Source organism: Cebus imitator, unplaced genomic scaffold, assembly GCF_001604975.1.
Source record: "Cebus imitator isolate Cc_AM_T3 unplaced genomic scaffold, Cebus_imitator-1.0 Scaffold358, whole genome shotgun sequence".
Classification (NCBI taxonomy): Eukaryota; Metazoa; Chordata; class Mammalia; order Primates; family Cebidae; genus Cebus; species Cebus imitator.
The window spans coordinates 994,166-1,009,053 of record NW_016107673.1 but is presented as its reverse complement, the minus strand read 5'-3'; the positions used below and the strand labels follow the sequence as shown (position 1 = coordinate 1,009,053).

At 39.7% G+C, this 14,888-nt stretch overlaps 1 protein-coding gene across 2 annotated transcripts in view; it reads left to right on the top strand.

Moving 5' to 3' along the window:
* Positions 1-14,888, top strand: part of SOS2 (SOS Ras/Rho guanine nucleotide exchange factor 2) — a 118,946-nt gene that overhangs the window by 20,849 nt on the left and 83,209 nt on the right. For both annotated transcript variants that reach the window (XM_017506729.2, XM_017506730.2), the window contains exon 2: positions 14,439-14,564. In XM_017506729.2, the coding sequence (XP_017362218.1) occupies positions 14,439-14,564 (126 nt within the window). The remainder of the gene's footprint in view (positions 1-14,438; positions 14,565-14,888) is intronic.

The window sequence follows — 14,888 nt, the reverse complement described above, 5'->3', positions numbered from 1 at the left end:
TATTTGAATTCTTTTCTACTTTTGGAAGGTATTACTAATAATGTTATTTATGAGCCTTCCTAGCGTATGTCTTCTGGTAAACACGTGTGCTCATTTGCCTAGAGCAGTGCTGTCTAGAGGAGATATAATGTGAACCACACATATAATTTAAAACTTTCACTCCTAGGCTGCGCGTGGTGACTCATGCCTGTAATCCCAGCACTTTGGGAGGCCAAGGCAGGAGGATCGCTTGAGCCCAGAAGTTCAAAATCAGCCTGGGCAACACATCAAGAATCTGTCTCAAAAATTTAAAAAAAAAAATTTTTAATATAAAAATTAAAATGAAAATTTCCCTCCTAAGTGAATTAATGCAGGAACCAAAAACCAAATACTCATGTTCTCACAAGTGAGAGCTAAACATGGGGTACTCATGGACATAAAAATGTCAATAGTAGACACCCGAGACTAATAGAGGGAGGAGTACTGTGCTCAGTACCTGGGTGATGGCATCATTTGTAAACCAAACCTCAGCATGACACAATATACATAGGTAACAAAATCTGCACAGGTACCCCCTTAATCTAAAATAAAAGTTGAAAAAGAAAATTATCATAGCCACAATTGAAAAGTAAGAAGAAACCGATGAAGTTGATTTTAATAATATGTTTTATTTAACCCAATAAATCTAATCATTTCAGCATGTATCATAAAAATTTGAGATATTCAACTTCTTATTTTAATATTAAATCTTTGAATCTGGTTTGTATTTTACACCAACATCCCATTTCAACTCAGTGGAGCTACATTTCAGGTGTTCAGTACTCCCAGGAGGCTAGTGTCTATTATATTGGACCATATAGCTCTAAAGAAATATATGTAAATCTATCCTCAATATATATATATATCCTATAGTGGAATTGCTCAGTCATGGAGTATACGTATCTTGAACTTTAGCACTTAATGGCAAAGTTCTTGAAAGTAATTGAGCCATTTTACATTCCAGTAGCAGTGTGTGATAGTTCCCATTGCTCCACATAGTTACCAACATTTGGCATTATCAGAATTTTTAGTTTTGCTATCTGTTAAGTGGATAGTTTTCATGGTGGTTTAATTTGCATTTTTCTGATTACTAAAGAGCTAGAGCACTTTTTAATATATATTGGCTATTTGAATTTCTTCTTTTGTGAAGTGCCAGTTTAAGGGGTTTTTTGCCCATTTTTTTCTCTGAGGATTTTTATCATTTTTTTTCTTACTGAACTTTTTTTTTTTTTTTTTTGGTTTTTTTTTTTTTTTTTTTTTTTTTTTTTTTTTTTTTTTTTTTTTTTTGAGACGGAGTTTCGCTCTTGTTACCCAGGCTGGAGTGCAATGGCGCAATCTCAGCTCACCGCAACCTCCGCCTCCCGGGTTCAGGCAATTCTCCTGCCCCAGCCTCCTGAGTCGCTGGGATTACAGGCACGCGCCATCATGCCCAGCTAATTTTTTGTATTTTTAGTAGAGACGGGGTTTCACCATGTTGACCAGGATGGTCTCGTTCTCTTGACCTCGTGATCCGCCCGCCTCGGCCTTCCACAGTGCTGGGATTACAGGCTTGAGCCACCGCGCCCGGCCCTCTTACTGAACTTTTAAGAGTTCTCCATATATTCTGGATATGAGCCTTTTGTTATATATACCACATATATCTTTTCCAACTCCATAACTTGCCTTTTTACTTTCTTAAAGATGTCTTTTGATAAACCTAAATTTTAAAGTTTAATGTAAAGTGTATCAGTTCCTTCCTTCATAGCTAGTAATTTTTGTGTCCTATGTAAGAAGTCCTTTTCAATTCTGAAATCATGCAGATATTATCTAGTTTTACACTGTCAGAGCTTTATTGGGTGTATTTATTTACTAGGCCTAAAATGCAGCTAGGATTGATTTTTGGGCAAAGTATGACGCAGGAGTTGATTTTATTCATCTGTAGTGGTTCAACACTATTCATGCACTACTCTGCCTCCCTGCACCTCTGTGTCCCACCTCATACTCTGCAGCGCCGTCTTTGTAAATAAGGGTCTATATATACGTGGGCATGTTTGTGGACTCTGTTATGTCCCATTGATTTCTTTCTCTATCCTTATGCCATTGTCACATTCTGCATTATGATAACTTTGTCATAAATCCTGACAACCATTGTAGCAAATTCTTATACTTCCTTACAAGTGTATGACTTTGTTGTCAATAATTAAAACAAAAGAATATATGACTGATGTTCTTAGCCTTTTGCATTTTTGTGTACTTTCTGAAATTGTCTTGATATTTTTAGCAAAATAACCTGCTTGGTTTTGATTGTGATTTTGTAACTGCATGGATCAATTCTGAGAGAATTCATATATATATATAATAGTAATATTAAGTCTGACAGTTGACCAACATGGTATCATCTTTCGTTTATTTAGATTTTAATTTTTGTTAAAGTCCAGTTTTCTCCTTAGGGGTCATGTGAACCTTACCATGTACTCAAAAATACATGATATTTTAAATTATATTGTAAATGCTATTCAAATTTTTTTTTTTTTTCTTTTTTTTTTTTTTTTTTTAGACAAGGTCTTACTCTCACCCAGGCTGGAATGCAGTGGCACAGTCATGACTGACTGCAGCCTTGACCTCTTGTATCAGCCCCGCATGTAGCTGGGACTATAGGTGCATGCCACCATACCTGGCTAATTTTTTGTAGAGGTGGGGTTTTATCATGTTGCCTATACTGGTCTTGAACTCCTGGGTTCAAGTGATCCTCCTGCCTCAGCTTCCCAAAATTCTGGGATTACAGGAGTGAGTCACCGCACCTGGCCTAAAAATTTTGTTTGCTAGCTTTGTTGCTGGTACATAGAAAGAAAAGTTTATTTTTTATGAATTCAGATGATTTATCTGTACAATATTTTAGTCCTGCATATGTGCATTAGTCTGGATTCTCCAGAGAAACAACCAATAGCCTATACATACACACACATATACACACATACACATGACATTTACTGTAAGGAAATTAGTTCATGAGGTTATGGTGGCTGAGAAGTCCAAGGTCAGCATTTGGCAAGCTGAAGACCCAGAAAAGCCAATGGTATAATTCTAGTCTTAGTCTAAAGGCCTGAGAACCAGAAGAGCTGATGGCATAAATTGCAGTCTGAGTCTGAAGGCAGAAGACTGATGTAAAGCCAATGGTATGATTCTAGTTTTAGTCTAAAGGCCTGAGAACCAGAAGAGCTGATAGCATAAATTCTAGTCTGAGTCTGAAGGCAGAAGGCTGATGTCCCAACTTAAGTACAGTCAGGCAGAGAGAAGGAATCTCTCTCTCTCTCTCTCTCTCGCCTCTCTCTTCTTTCTGACAGAGTCTTGCTTTGTTGGCCAGGCTGGAGTGTAATGGCACGATCTTGGCTCACTGCAGCCTCTACCTTTGGGTTCAAGCGATTCTCCTTCCTGCCTCAGCCTCCCAAGTAGCTGGTATTATGGGTGCACGCTACCACGCCCAGCTAATTTTTGTATTTTTAGTAGAGACGGGGTTTCACCATGTTATCCAGGCTGGTCTTCAACTTCTCACCTCAGGTGATCCACACACCTCTGGCCTCCCAAAGTGCTGAGATTACAGGCGTGAGCCACCGTACCCAGCTGTGATTGTGTAATCTTATTTGTATACATTATGGAATTTAGTTAGGTGATACTTTACTGAGGCTTTTTTTTTTTTCCTGGATTTATAAGTGAAATGGCCTATAATTATCCTTTCTTTTAAAGGTGAGGTGTTGCTCTGTCACCCAGGCTGGAGCGCAGTCGTAACATCATGGCTCACTGTAGCCTTGACCTTCTGGACTGAAGTTGTTCTCCCACCTTAGCCTCCTGAGTAGCTGGGACTACAGGCATGTGCCACCATGACCAGCTAATTTTTTATTTTGGAGAGATGGGGTCTTGCTATGTTGCCCAGGCTGGTCTGGAACTTCTGGCCTCTAGTGATCATCTGACCTTGGCCTCCCAAAGTGTTGAGATTACAGACATGAACCACTGTATTCAGCTGAAAATGGCCTAAAATTTTCATTTTTCTTTTTAAGTTTTATATAAAGGCTAGTCCCAAAATAATTTGGAGAGGTTATCTTTTTTAAAAAAAAAAATCTAAATGTTTGCTTAAAATTGTTGGATTACTTCCTTAATGTTTGACGAGTTTGTCAGTGGAGTCAGGTAGACCCATGTAATAGGCTATAATGCAAGTCTTAACGGATTTCAAAAAATTGAAATCATAGAAAGTATGTTTCTGGCAAGACATGGTGGCTCATGCCTGTAATCCCAGCATTTTGGGAGGCAGAGGTGGGTGGATAGCTTGAGGTCACGAGCTTAAGACCAGCTTGAGGTCAAGGCTACAGTGAGCTGTGATTGCACTACTGCACTCCAACCTGGGTGACAGAATTAGACCTGGTCTCAAAAAAATTAAATAAGTAAATAAAAGTGAAAAAGAAAGTTTGTTTTCTGATCACATGTGATTATTCTAGAAATCAATTTTAAAAACCTTTAACAAAATCTCATATGTTTAGAAATTAAGAAATTTGCTTCTAGATTCTTAAGGTAAAAGAAGAAACCAAAGTGGAAGTTAGGAACTATAGTTATTCTTTTCTTTCTTTCTTTTTTTCCATCTTCAAACACACATCCTCACTGATAGTTCACCATTTTTATCCTTGGGTTCTTAATCCATAGATTCAGCCAGCCTCAGATCAATAATATTTGGGAAAATAATGGATGGCTTCATTTGTACTGTACACATACAGACTTTTTTCTTGTCATTTTTTCCTAAACAATATAATATAACCACTATTACATAGCATTTACATTGTATTAGGTGTTATAAGTAACCTAGAGATGATTTAAAGTACAAAGAGGATGTGTGTAGGTTGTATACAAATGTTACACCATTATATATAAAGGACTTGGGCATCCATGGATTTGGGTATCCACAAGTGTCCTGGAACACATTTCCCACAGATACTGAGGGATAGACTGTATTTTGAACTGCATGATTATAAAAATATTCTGTATGAAAATCTGTGGGTTTTTACTAAAGCAGTTTTAGAGAGAACATACATGTTAGAAAAGAAAGATTGACAAAAATGAACAAAGTATCCATCTCAAGAAGTTGGCAAAAGAGCATAAAAAGCAGAAGAAATAATGAAGATGAAGCAAAAATAAATGACATAGAAAACAAACTCAAATAGGCCCATAAAAGCCCAGAGTTGGTTCTTTAAAAGATTAATAACATTGCTAAACCTCTGAGATGCTGATCAAGAAAAAAGAAGAACACACAACTAACTTATATTAAGAATAGAAGAAGGAAATTGTACTATAAATTCAATTTATTGACTTAAAAAATATGAGGCTATAATGCACAATTTCATGCTAATTTTTGGGGGGGGCTTTGGGGTACATGTGCACATCCTGCATCCTGCAGGGTTGTTGCATAGGTACATATATGCCATGGTGGTTTGCTGTCTCCACCCTCCACCCCCCACCCCATTGCCTACATCAGGCATTTCTCCCATGTTATCCCACCCTCCCTTGCTGTCCCTCGCCTTCCCTCCCCTCCACTTCCCTACCTATCCCTGTGAGTGTTGTTCCCTTATCTGTGCCCAAGTGTTCTCATTGTTCATCACCAGCCTATGAGTGAAAACATGCAGTGTTTGGTTTTCTGCTCTTGTGTCAGTTTGCCGAGAATGATGGTTTCTGGATTCATCCATGTCTCTACAAAGGACATGAACATGTCATTTTTTGTGGCTGCATAGTATTCCATGGTGTATATGTGCCACATTTTTTTTGTCCAGTCTGTCATCGATGGGCATTTGGTTTGGTTCCAGGTCTTTGCTATCATAAACAGTGCTACAACAAACATACGTGTACATGTGTCTTTATGATAGAACGATTTTGTAACGCTTTGGGTATATACCTAGTAATGGGATTGCTGGGTCAAATGGAATTTCTACTTCTAGATCCTTGAGGAATCGCCACACTGTCTTCCATAATGGTTGAACTAATTTACACTCCCACCAACAGTATAAAAGTGTTTCTTTTTCTCCACATCCTCTCCAGCATCTGTTGTCTCCAAATTTTTTAATGATCACCATTCTAACTGGCATGAGATGGTATCTCAGTGTGGCTTTGATTTTCATTTCTCTAATGACCAATGATGATAAGCATTTTTTCATGTTTGTTGGCCGCATACTTGTCGTCTTTTGAAAAGTGTCTCTTTCATATCCTTTGCCCACTTTTGAATGGGTTTGTTTTTTCTTGTAAATCTGCTTTAGTTCTTTGTAGATTCTGGAATTAGCCCTTTGTCTGGTGGGTAGATTGCAAAATTTTTTCCCATTCTATTGGTTGCCGGTTTACTCTAATGATTGTTTCTTTTGCTGTGCAGAAGCTCTTAAGTTTAATTATATCCCATTTGTCTATTTTGGGTTTTGTTGCCCTTGCTTTTGGTGTTTTAGTCATGAAGTCCTTGCCTGTGCCCATATCCTCAATGTTGCTGCCTCGGTTTTCTTCTAGGGTTTTTATGGTGTTAGTTCTTATGTTTAAATTTTTAATCCATCGAGAGTTAAGTTTTGTATAAGGTGTAAGGAAGGGGTCCAGTTTCAGCTCCTGCATATGGCTAGCCAGTTTTCCCAATACCATTTATTAAACAGAGAATCCTTTCCCCATTGCTTGTTTTTGTCTGGTTTGTCAAAGATCAGATGGTTGTAGATGTGTGGCGTTGTTTCCAAGGCCTCTGTTCTGTTCCATTGGTCTGCATCTTTGTTTTAGTACCAGTACCATGCTGTTTTGATTACTGTAGCCCTGTAGTATAGTTTGAAGTCAGGTAGCATGATGCCTCCAGCTTTGTTCCTTTTGCTTAGAATTGTCTTGGCTATGCGGGCTCTCTTTTGGTTCCACATGAAGTTTAAAAGTGTTTTTTTCCAGATCGGTGAAGAAGATCAATGGTAGCTTGATGGGGATAGCATTGAATCTATAAATTACTTTGGGCAGTGTGGCCATTTTCACAATATTGATTCTTCCTAACTATGAGCATGGAATGTTTTTCCATCTATTTGTGTCCTCTTTTATTTCCTTGATCAGTGGTTTGTAGTTCTCCTTGAAGAGATCTTTTACATCTGTTGTTAGTTGTATTCCTAGGTTTTTATTCTCTTTGTAGCAGTTGTAAATGGGAGTTTGCTCATGATTTGTCACTCTGATTGTCTGTTATTGGCATATAGGAATGCTTGTGATTTCTGCACATTGATTTTGTATCCTGAGACTTTGCTGAAGTTGCTTATCAGCTTGAGAAGGTTTTGGGCTGAGACGTTGGGGTCTTCTAAATGTATAATCATGTCATCTGCAAATAGAGACAATTTGACTTCTCCTTTTCCTAATTGAATGCACTTTATTTCTTTTTCTTGCCTAATTGTTCTGGCTAGAACTTCCAATACTATATTGAATAGGAGTGGTGAGAGAGGGCATCCTTGTCTAGTGCCAGTTTTTAAAGGGAATACTTCTAGTTTTTGCCCATTCGGTATGATATTGGCTGTGGGTTTCTCGTAAATAGCTTTTATTGTTTTGAGATACGTTCCATCGATACCTAGTTTATTGAGAGTTTTTAGCATAAAGCGCTGTTGAATTTTGTTGAAGGCCTTCTCTGCATCTATTGAGATATGTGGTTTTAGTCTTTGGTTCATTTTATGTGGTGAATTACATTTATAGATTTGCATATGTTGAACCAACCTTGTATCCCCAGGATGAAGCATACTTGATCATGGTGGATAAGCTTTTTGATGTGCTGTTGGATTCGGTTTGCCAGTATTTTATTGAAGATTTTTGCATCAATGCTCATCATGGATATTGGCCTGTAGTTTTCTTTTTTAATTGTGTCTCTGCCAGATTTTGGTATCAGGATGATGTTGGTCTTATAGAAAGAGGTAGGGAGGATTCCCTCTTTTTGTATTGTTTGGAATAGTTTCAACAGGAATGGTACCAGCTCCTCTTTGTATGTCTGGTAGAATTCGGCTGTGAACATGTCTGGACCTGGACTTTTTTTGGTTGGTAAGCTATTAATTGCTGCCTTGACTTTAGCCCTTGTTATTGGTCTATTCAGGGTTTCGATTTCTTCTTGGCTTAGTGTTGGGGGTGTGCAAGTGTCCAGGAATTTATCCATTTCTTCCACATTTACTGGTTTATGTGTATAGAGTTATTTGTAGTAACCTCTGATGGTAGTTTGTATTTCCGAGGAATCGGTGGTGATCTCCCTTGTGTCGTTTTTTACTGCATCTATTTGATTCTTCTCTCTTTCTTTCTGTTAGTCTAGCTAGCAGTCTGTCTGTTTTCTTGATCTTTTCAAAAAACCAGCTCCTGGATTTATTGATTTTTTTGAAGGGATTTTTGTGTCTCTGTCTCCTTCAGTTCTGCTCTGATCTTAGTTATTTCTTGTCTTCTGCTTACTTTTGAGTTTTTTTGATCATGCTCCTCTAGCTCTTTCAATTTGGATGATAGGGTATCGATTTTAGATCTTTCGTTGTTTCTCATGTGGGCATTTATTGCTATAAATTTCCCTCTTGACACTGCTTTAAATATGTCCCATAGGATCTGGTACATTGTGTCTTCATTCTCGTTGGTTTCGAAGAACATTTTTATTTATGCCTTCATTTCATTGTTTATCCATTCATCATTCAGGAGCAAGTTGTTCAGTTTCCCTGTGATTGTGCAGTTTTGAGAGCTTTTCTTAATCCTGAATTCTAATTTGATTGCTCTGTGGTTTGTTATGATTTCTGTTCTTTTGTATTTGCTGAGGAGTGATTTACTTCCAATTATGTGGTCAGTTTTGGAGTGAGTACAATATGGTGCTGAGAAGAATGTGTATTCTGTGGATTTGGGGTGGAGTGTCCTGTAAACATCTGTTAGGTTCTCTTGGTCCAAATCTGCGTTCAAGTCCTGGATATCCTTGTTGACTTTCTGTCTCGTTGATCTGTCCAAGATTGTCAGTGGAGTGTTAAAGTCTCCCACTATTATTGTGTAGGAGTCTGTCTCTTTGTAGGTCATTCAGAACTTGCTTTATGTATCTGGGTGCTCCTGCATTGGGTGCATATATATTTAGGATGGTTAGCTCTTCTTGTTGCATTGATCCTTTTACCATTATGTAATGCCCTTCTTTGTCTCTTTTGATCTTTGTTGGTTTAAAGTCCATTTTATCAGAGACTAGGATTGCTACTCCTGCTTTTTTTTGCTCTCCATTTGCTTGGTAAATCTTCTTCCATCCCTTCGTTTTGAGTCTTTGAGAGTCTTTGCATGTGAGATGGGTCTCCTGAATACAATACACTGATGGGTCTTGACTTTTTATCCAGTTTGCCAGTCTGTGTCTTTTGATTGGGGCATTTAGGCCATTTATATTCAATGTTAATATTGTTATGTTTGAATTTGATCCTGCCATTTTGTTACTGGCTGGTTTTTTTTTTTGCCTGTTAGTTGACATGGCTTCTTCATTGCGTCATTGTTCTTTACCATTTGGTACGTTTTTGCAGTGGCTGGTACTGGTTGTTCCTTTTGCTGTTTAGTACTTCCTTTAGTAGCTCTTGTAAGGCAGGTATTGTAGCGATGAAATCTTGCAGCAATTCCTTGTTCGTAAAGGATTTTATTTCTCCTTCACTTAGGAAGCTTAGTTTGAATAAATATGAAATTCTGGATTGAAAGTTCTTTTCTTTAAGGATGTTGAATATTGGCACCCACCCCCTTCTAGCTTGTAGGGTTTCTGCCAAGAGATCCACTGTGAGTCTGATGGTCTTTCCTTTGTGGGTGACTCGACCTTTCTCTCTGGCTGCCCTTAGGATTTTTTCCTTCATTTCAGCCCTAGTGAATCTGACAATTATGTGACTTGGGGTTGCTCTTCTTGAGAAATATCTTTGTGTTATTCTGTGTATTTCCTGGATTTGAATGTTGGCCTGCCTTGTTAGGTTGTGAAAGTTCTCTTGGATGATATCTTGAAAAGTGTTTTTCAACTTGGATTCATTCTCCCCGTCACATTCAGGTACGCAGATCAAGCGTACGTTAGGTCTTTTCGCATAGTCCCATAGTTCTTGAAGGCTTTGTTCATTTTTTTTCACTCTTTTTTCTCTAGTCTTGCCTTCTTGTTTTATTTCATTGATTTGATCTTCAATCTCTNTGTGGAGGCTTTCTTTGTTCCTTTTCTTCCTTTTCTCTCTAATCTTGTCCTTACATTTTATTTCAGTAAGTTGATTTTCGATCTCTGATATCCTTTCTTCTGCTTGATCAATTCGGCTACTGAAACTTGTGTATGCCTCGCAAAGTTCTTGTGCTGTGTCTTTCAGCTCCATCAAGTCATTTATGTTCTTCTCTAAGCCGGTTATTCTAGTAGCATTTCATCTAACCTTTTTTCAAGGTTCTTAGTTTCTTAGCATTGGGTTAGAACATGGTCTTTTAACTCAGAGAAGTTTGTTATTACCCACCTTCTGAATTCTACTTTTGTCATTTCATCAAATTCATTCTCTGTCCTTTTTTGAACCCTAGGAGGAGAAGAGGTGTTCTGTTCTTTGATGGTTTTATCCTTTTTGCGCTGTTTTTTTCCCCATCTTGGTGGATTTATGTCCCTTTGATCTGGTGATTTCAGGAGGAGTCTCCGAGTGACTTTTTTCTGTTGAGGTTGGAGCTGTATCTTTTTTGGCCTGTAGAGGGCGTTGCTGGGCTCTCTTGAGTTCAGTCAGGTTGTTGGGTGGGTGGTCCTTCCCTGGAGTTTGTTTGCAGGTGGAATTGGCCCTGCCTTCCCAATGGCATCTGTCCTAGAGCTCGATCTTCCTAGTTGGGTTCAAACTGGTGTATTTGCTGCCAAGCTCTCTGGCGAGGGCTTCATTTGAGTTCTGTAGAGGTGGGGCCTGCCAGGCCTTATGGTCTGTTTCCCTGCTTTCAAGAAATTGCCTCTCTCTGTGGGACTCTCCATCCCGCTGGCGTTAGTCCAAACGTCCGCCCAGATCCCTGCCACAACTTGCCGGGCCTGGCAGGAGCTGCTGCTTAGATTTGAATTGACAGCCCATGGCGCTCCACGGTCTGGCCGGGCTCTTGTGGACCGTGGGTTCTATGAGGGATGAGGTAAGCACAAGATTTGAATAGGAGCCCCGAGCAAGTGAAGTCCCCTGACCCTCCGAGCTGGCTGCACATTTCAGGTGGTGACGTGCCCCCATTTTGATTTGCCCTCCGGGTGGCTCTCGCCCTGTGGCTTCTTCCCTGGGCTATTTTCAGTGCCCTGTCAGTCCCACCGAAATGAACCCGGCACCTCTTTTGGAATCCTGGAGTCCTCTAGCCCTCTGCATCTCATTCGCTGGGAGCTGCATTCCTGTGTTGCCTTCTCATGGCCATCTTGGTGCCTTCCCTTTTGTTTGTTTGTTTGTGTAAGGCCGGCTGCCTCGCAGAGGGTTAAACGGACACATCCATCTCTCTCCGTGCCTCATAACTGCATCATCACCCAAGCTTGTTATCTGGCCTTGCCGCATGGCTTCCCTGCACCTGCCTCCCCATACCATACCCAAGCCCACATTCAGTGCTAAATTATGCATTCAACCCCCAGCCCACTGTTAATAAACCCTGCAGGAAAATTTTTTTTAAGAAGCCCCATCACACCCTGCCCGGTAGCAGTCTGCTCTGTATGCCCCCCAGAAAGCCCGCTGACCCAAGGTCCCGCTCACCTACCCATAACCTAGCTCCAGGCATTTCCTGCTTCTTAATAGCCAATAAGATTGCCTTCACTTTGTTTTTCCAACAGCCAATCAAGGCCCACTTACCCAAAGTCCTGCCCACCTACCAATAGCAACTACTTTGAGGCACTTCCTGCTTCCTAACAGCCAATAAAATTGCCTTTGCTTTGTTTCCCCAATAGCCAATCAATCACCTTCTATCCCCATAAAACCCCATGACCTAAACAGCTAGGTGCAACTTCTTTGGCCCCTTCCTGAACCACAGAACCTCGCCCGGGAGCTGAATAAATTAGCTTCTCATTTTCTCATACTTGCCTCAGTTTCCTCATTTTACATCGGCAATAAACCTTACAGTTTGTTTGTTTTTGAGACAAAGTCTTGCCACGTCGCCCAGGCTGGAGTGCAGTGGTGGGATCTCTGCTCACTGCAAACCCCGCCTCTCAGGTTCAAGCAATTCTGCCTCAGCCTCCCAAGTAACTGGGATTACAGGCATGCATCATCAATCACACCTGGCTAATTTTGTATTTTTAGTTTCACTGTGTTGGCCAGGCTGGTCTCAAACTTCTGACCTCAGGTGATCCACCCGCCTTGGCTTCCCAGAGTGTTGGGATTACAGGCATTAGCAACCGTTCCTATGCCAATTTTCTTTAACTCTCACAGGCATGGATCCCTTAGGAAGTGTCAAAGTCTAAATCGTAGGCCAATCATTGTGTGTCAGTGGTTGGTTTAGTGGTGTGCACGTGATCCAGATGTTAGGAAGATTTCTGTGGTAAATTTTGAGACATCAGATTAAATCATTAACTTCAGTGCTCCTTTCTTTGTGAGGAGGATTTTAAATTACTATTGTCTAACTATGAGGCTGTTCAAGTTACCTATTACTTTTTGTGTTAGTGCTTCTGGTATCCTCCTGATATCATGGCATAAAAAGTTAAAGCAGGGCTGGGTGCGGTGGCTCACACCTGTAATCCTACCACTTTGGGAGGCTGAGGCAGGCGGATTGCCTGAGACCAACCTGGGCAACACGGTGAAACCCCATCTCTTCTAAAAATACAAAAAATTTATCCAGGCTTGGAGGCGTGCACCTGCAGTCCCAACTACTTGGGAGGCTCAGGTGGGAGAATTACTTGAACCTGGGCGATGGAGGTTGTAGTGAGCTGAGATTGCACCACTGAACTCCAGCCTGGGCAACAGAGTGAGACTCTGTCTCAGAAAAAAAAAAAAAAAAAAGTTAAAGCAGGCTGGGTGTAGTGGCTTATGCATTTAATGCCAGCATTTCGGGTGGTTGAGGTGGGAGGATCACTTGAGCCCAGGAGTTGGAGAACAGCCTAGGCAACATGATGAGACTTGATCTCTACAAAAAAATTTTAAACATTAGCCAGGCCGTGGTGGCACACACCTGTAGGCCCAGCTATTGGGAGACTGAGGTGGGAGGGTCGCTTGAATCCAGGAGATTCAGTTTCAGTGAGCCTAGTGACAGAGTGAGACCCTGTCTCAAAAAGAGAAAAGAAGGCTGAGTGTGGTGGCTCACACCTGTAATCCCAGCACTTTGGAAGGCTGAGGTGGGTGAATCACCTGAGGTTGGGAGTTCAAGACCAGTCTGACCAACATGGAGAAACACCATCTCTACTAAAAATACAAAATTAGCTGGCATGGTGGTGGTGCATGCCTGTAATCCTGGCTACTCGGAAGGCTGAGGCAGGAGAATCGCTTGAACCTGGGAGGCAAAGGTTGCGGTGAGCCAAGATTGTGCCATTGCACTCCAGCCTGGGCAACAAGGGTGGAAAAAAAAAATAAGGAAAAAATATAATAAGGAAAAAAAAATATGACTGCTTTAACTTTTTATGCCATGATATCAGGAGTATATCAGAAGCACTAACACCAAAAGTAACAGGTAACTTGAATAGCCTCATAGTTAGACAAAAGTAATTTAAAATCCTCCTCACAAAGAAAGCAGCATTGAAGTTAATGATTTAATCTGATGTCTCAAAATTTACCATAGAAATCTTCCTAACATCTGGATCACATGCATACCACTAAACCAACCATTGACAGAAAAAAAAAAAAAAGGAAAAGAAAAGAAAGCAATACTTTGTGTTATTTCTTCCAACAAATATTTACAGGACACCTACTGTGTGCTAGGCACTATTATTTACCGTATTTCTTATATCCAATCAGGCTGGATTATTTTTTAGGACAGAAAATTTAGCAACAAACATGGCTATTCCTCGAAGGATACAACTGCTTAAAAAAAAGGGGAGATGGGGGGCCCAGCATAGCTGGTGGTGACAATGCTATTATAAAAGCTGAGTAGCACCTATTTCACAGAGCACCTCTATAGTTTATAAAGGAGTATGGTTTTTCAGAGGTACCTTTATTAACTGGGATTCATGACCTACTGCATAGACTTTAAGTAGGTTTATTGACTTCAGGGTATCCACAATTCCTCTGAAATTGTATAGAATATTTTATGTGTATATGCTTTTTGGTGATAGGGAAGAGAGGGTTCAATAGCTTTCCATAGATTTTTCAAAGGGCCCAAAAATGTGTAAGAATTACTGCTCTGTGGGTTGAGAAAAGTTTACAAACCAACAAATAGTTTTTTTCTTCATTTTGTGTTTTATGTCTGTTTTGAGTAGCCATTATAGTAAAATATTAATTATATGTAAGATTCTCTGACTTTTGTTCAATTCATATTATTTTTCCAGTACTTTAACTGATAACTTTTTTTTAAAGGTTCAGGAACAAGTGCATCCCAATCTCTCAGCTAATGAAGAGTCTCTCTATTATATTGAAGAGCTGATTTTTCAGCTGCTTAATAAATTATGTATGGCCCAGCCAAGGACTGTTCAAGATGTGGAGGTAAAAATTATTTTATTATTTCAAGAAGTCAACCACTGTATGAATTAATTTTTGTATCATTCTGAATTATTGTGGAAGCTAAAACCACTGAAATTATGTATAATATATATGGTCAGTTCATTTTTGACAAAAACATCAAGGCAATTCATTGAGGAAAGGAAAGTTTTCCGGAAAAAAAGTCTTAGAACAACTGGATACATTTATGAGGGAAAAAAACCTTGAAACCTGTCTCATGCCTTAGACAAAAATTAATTCAAAATGGATCATAGCCTTAGACATAACAGCTAAACTACAAGCTTTCTAGAAGAAAATTCTGGAAAATAT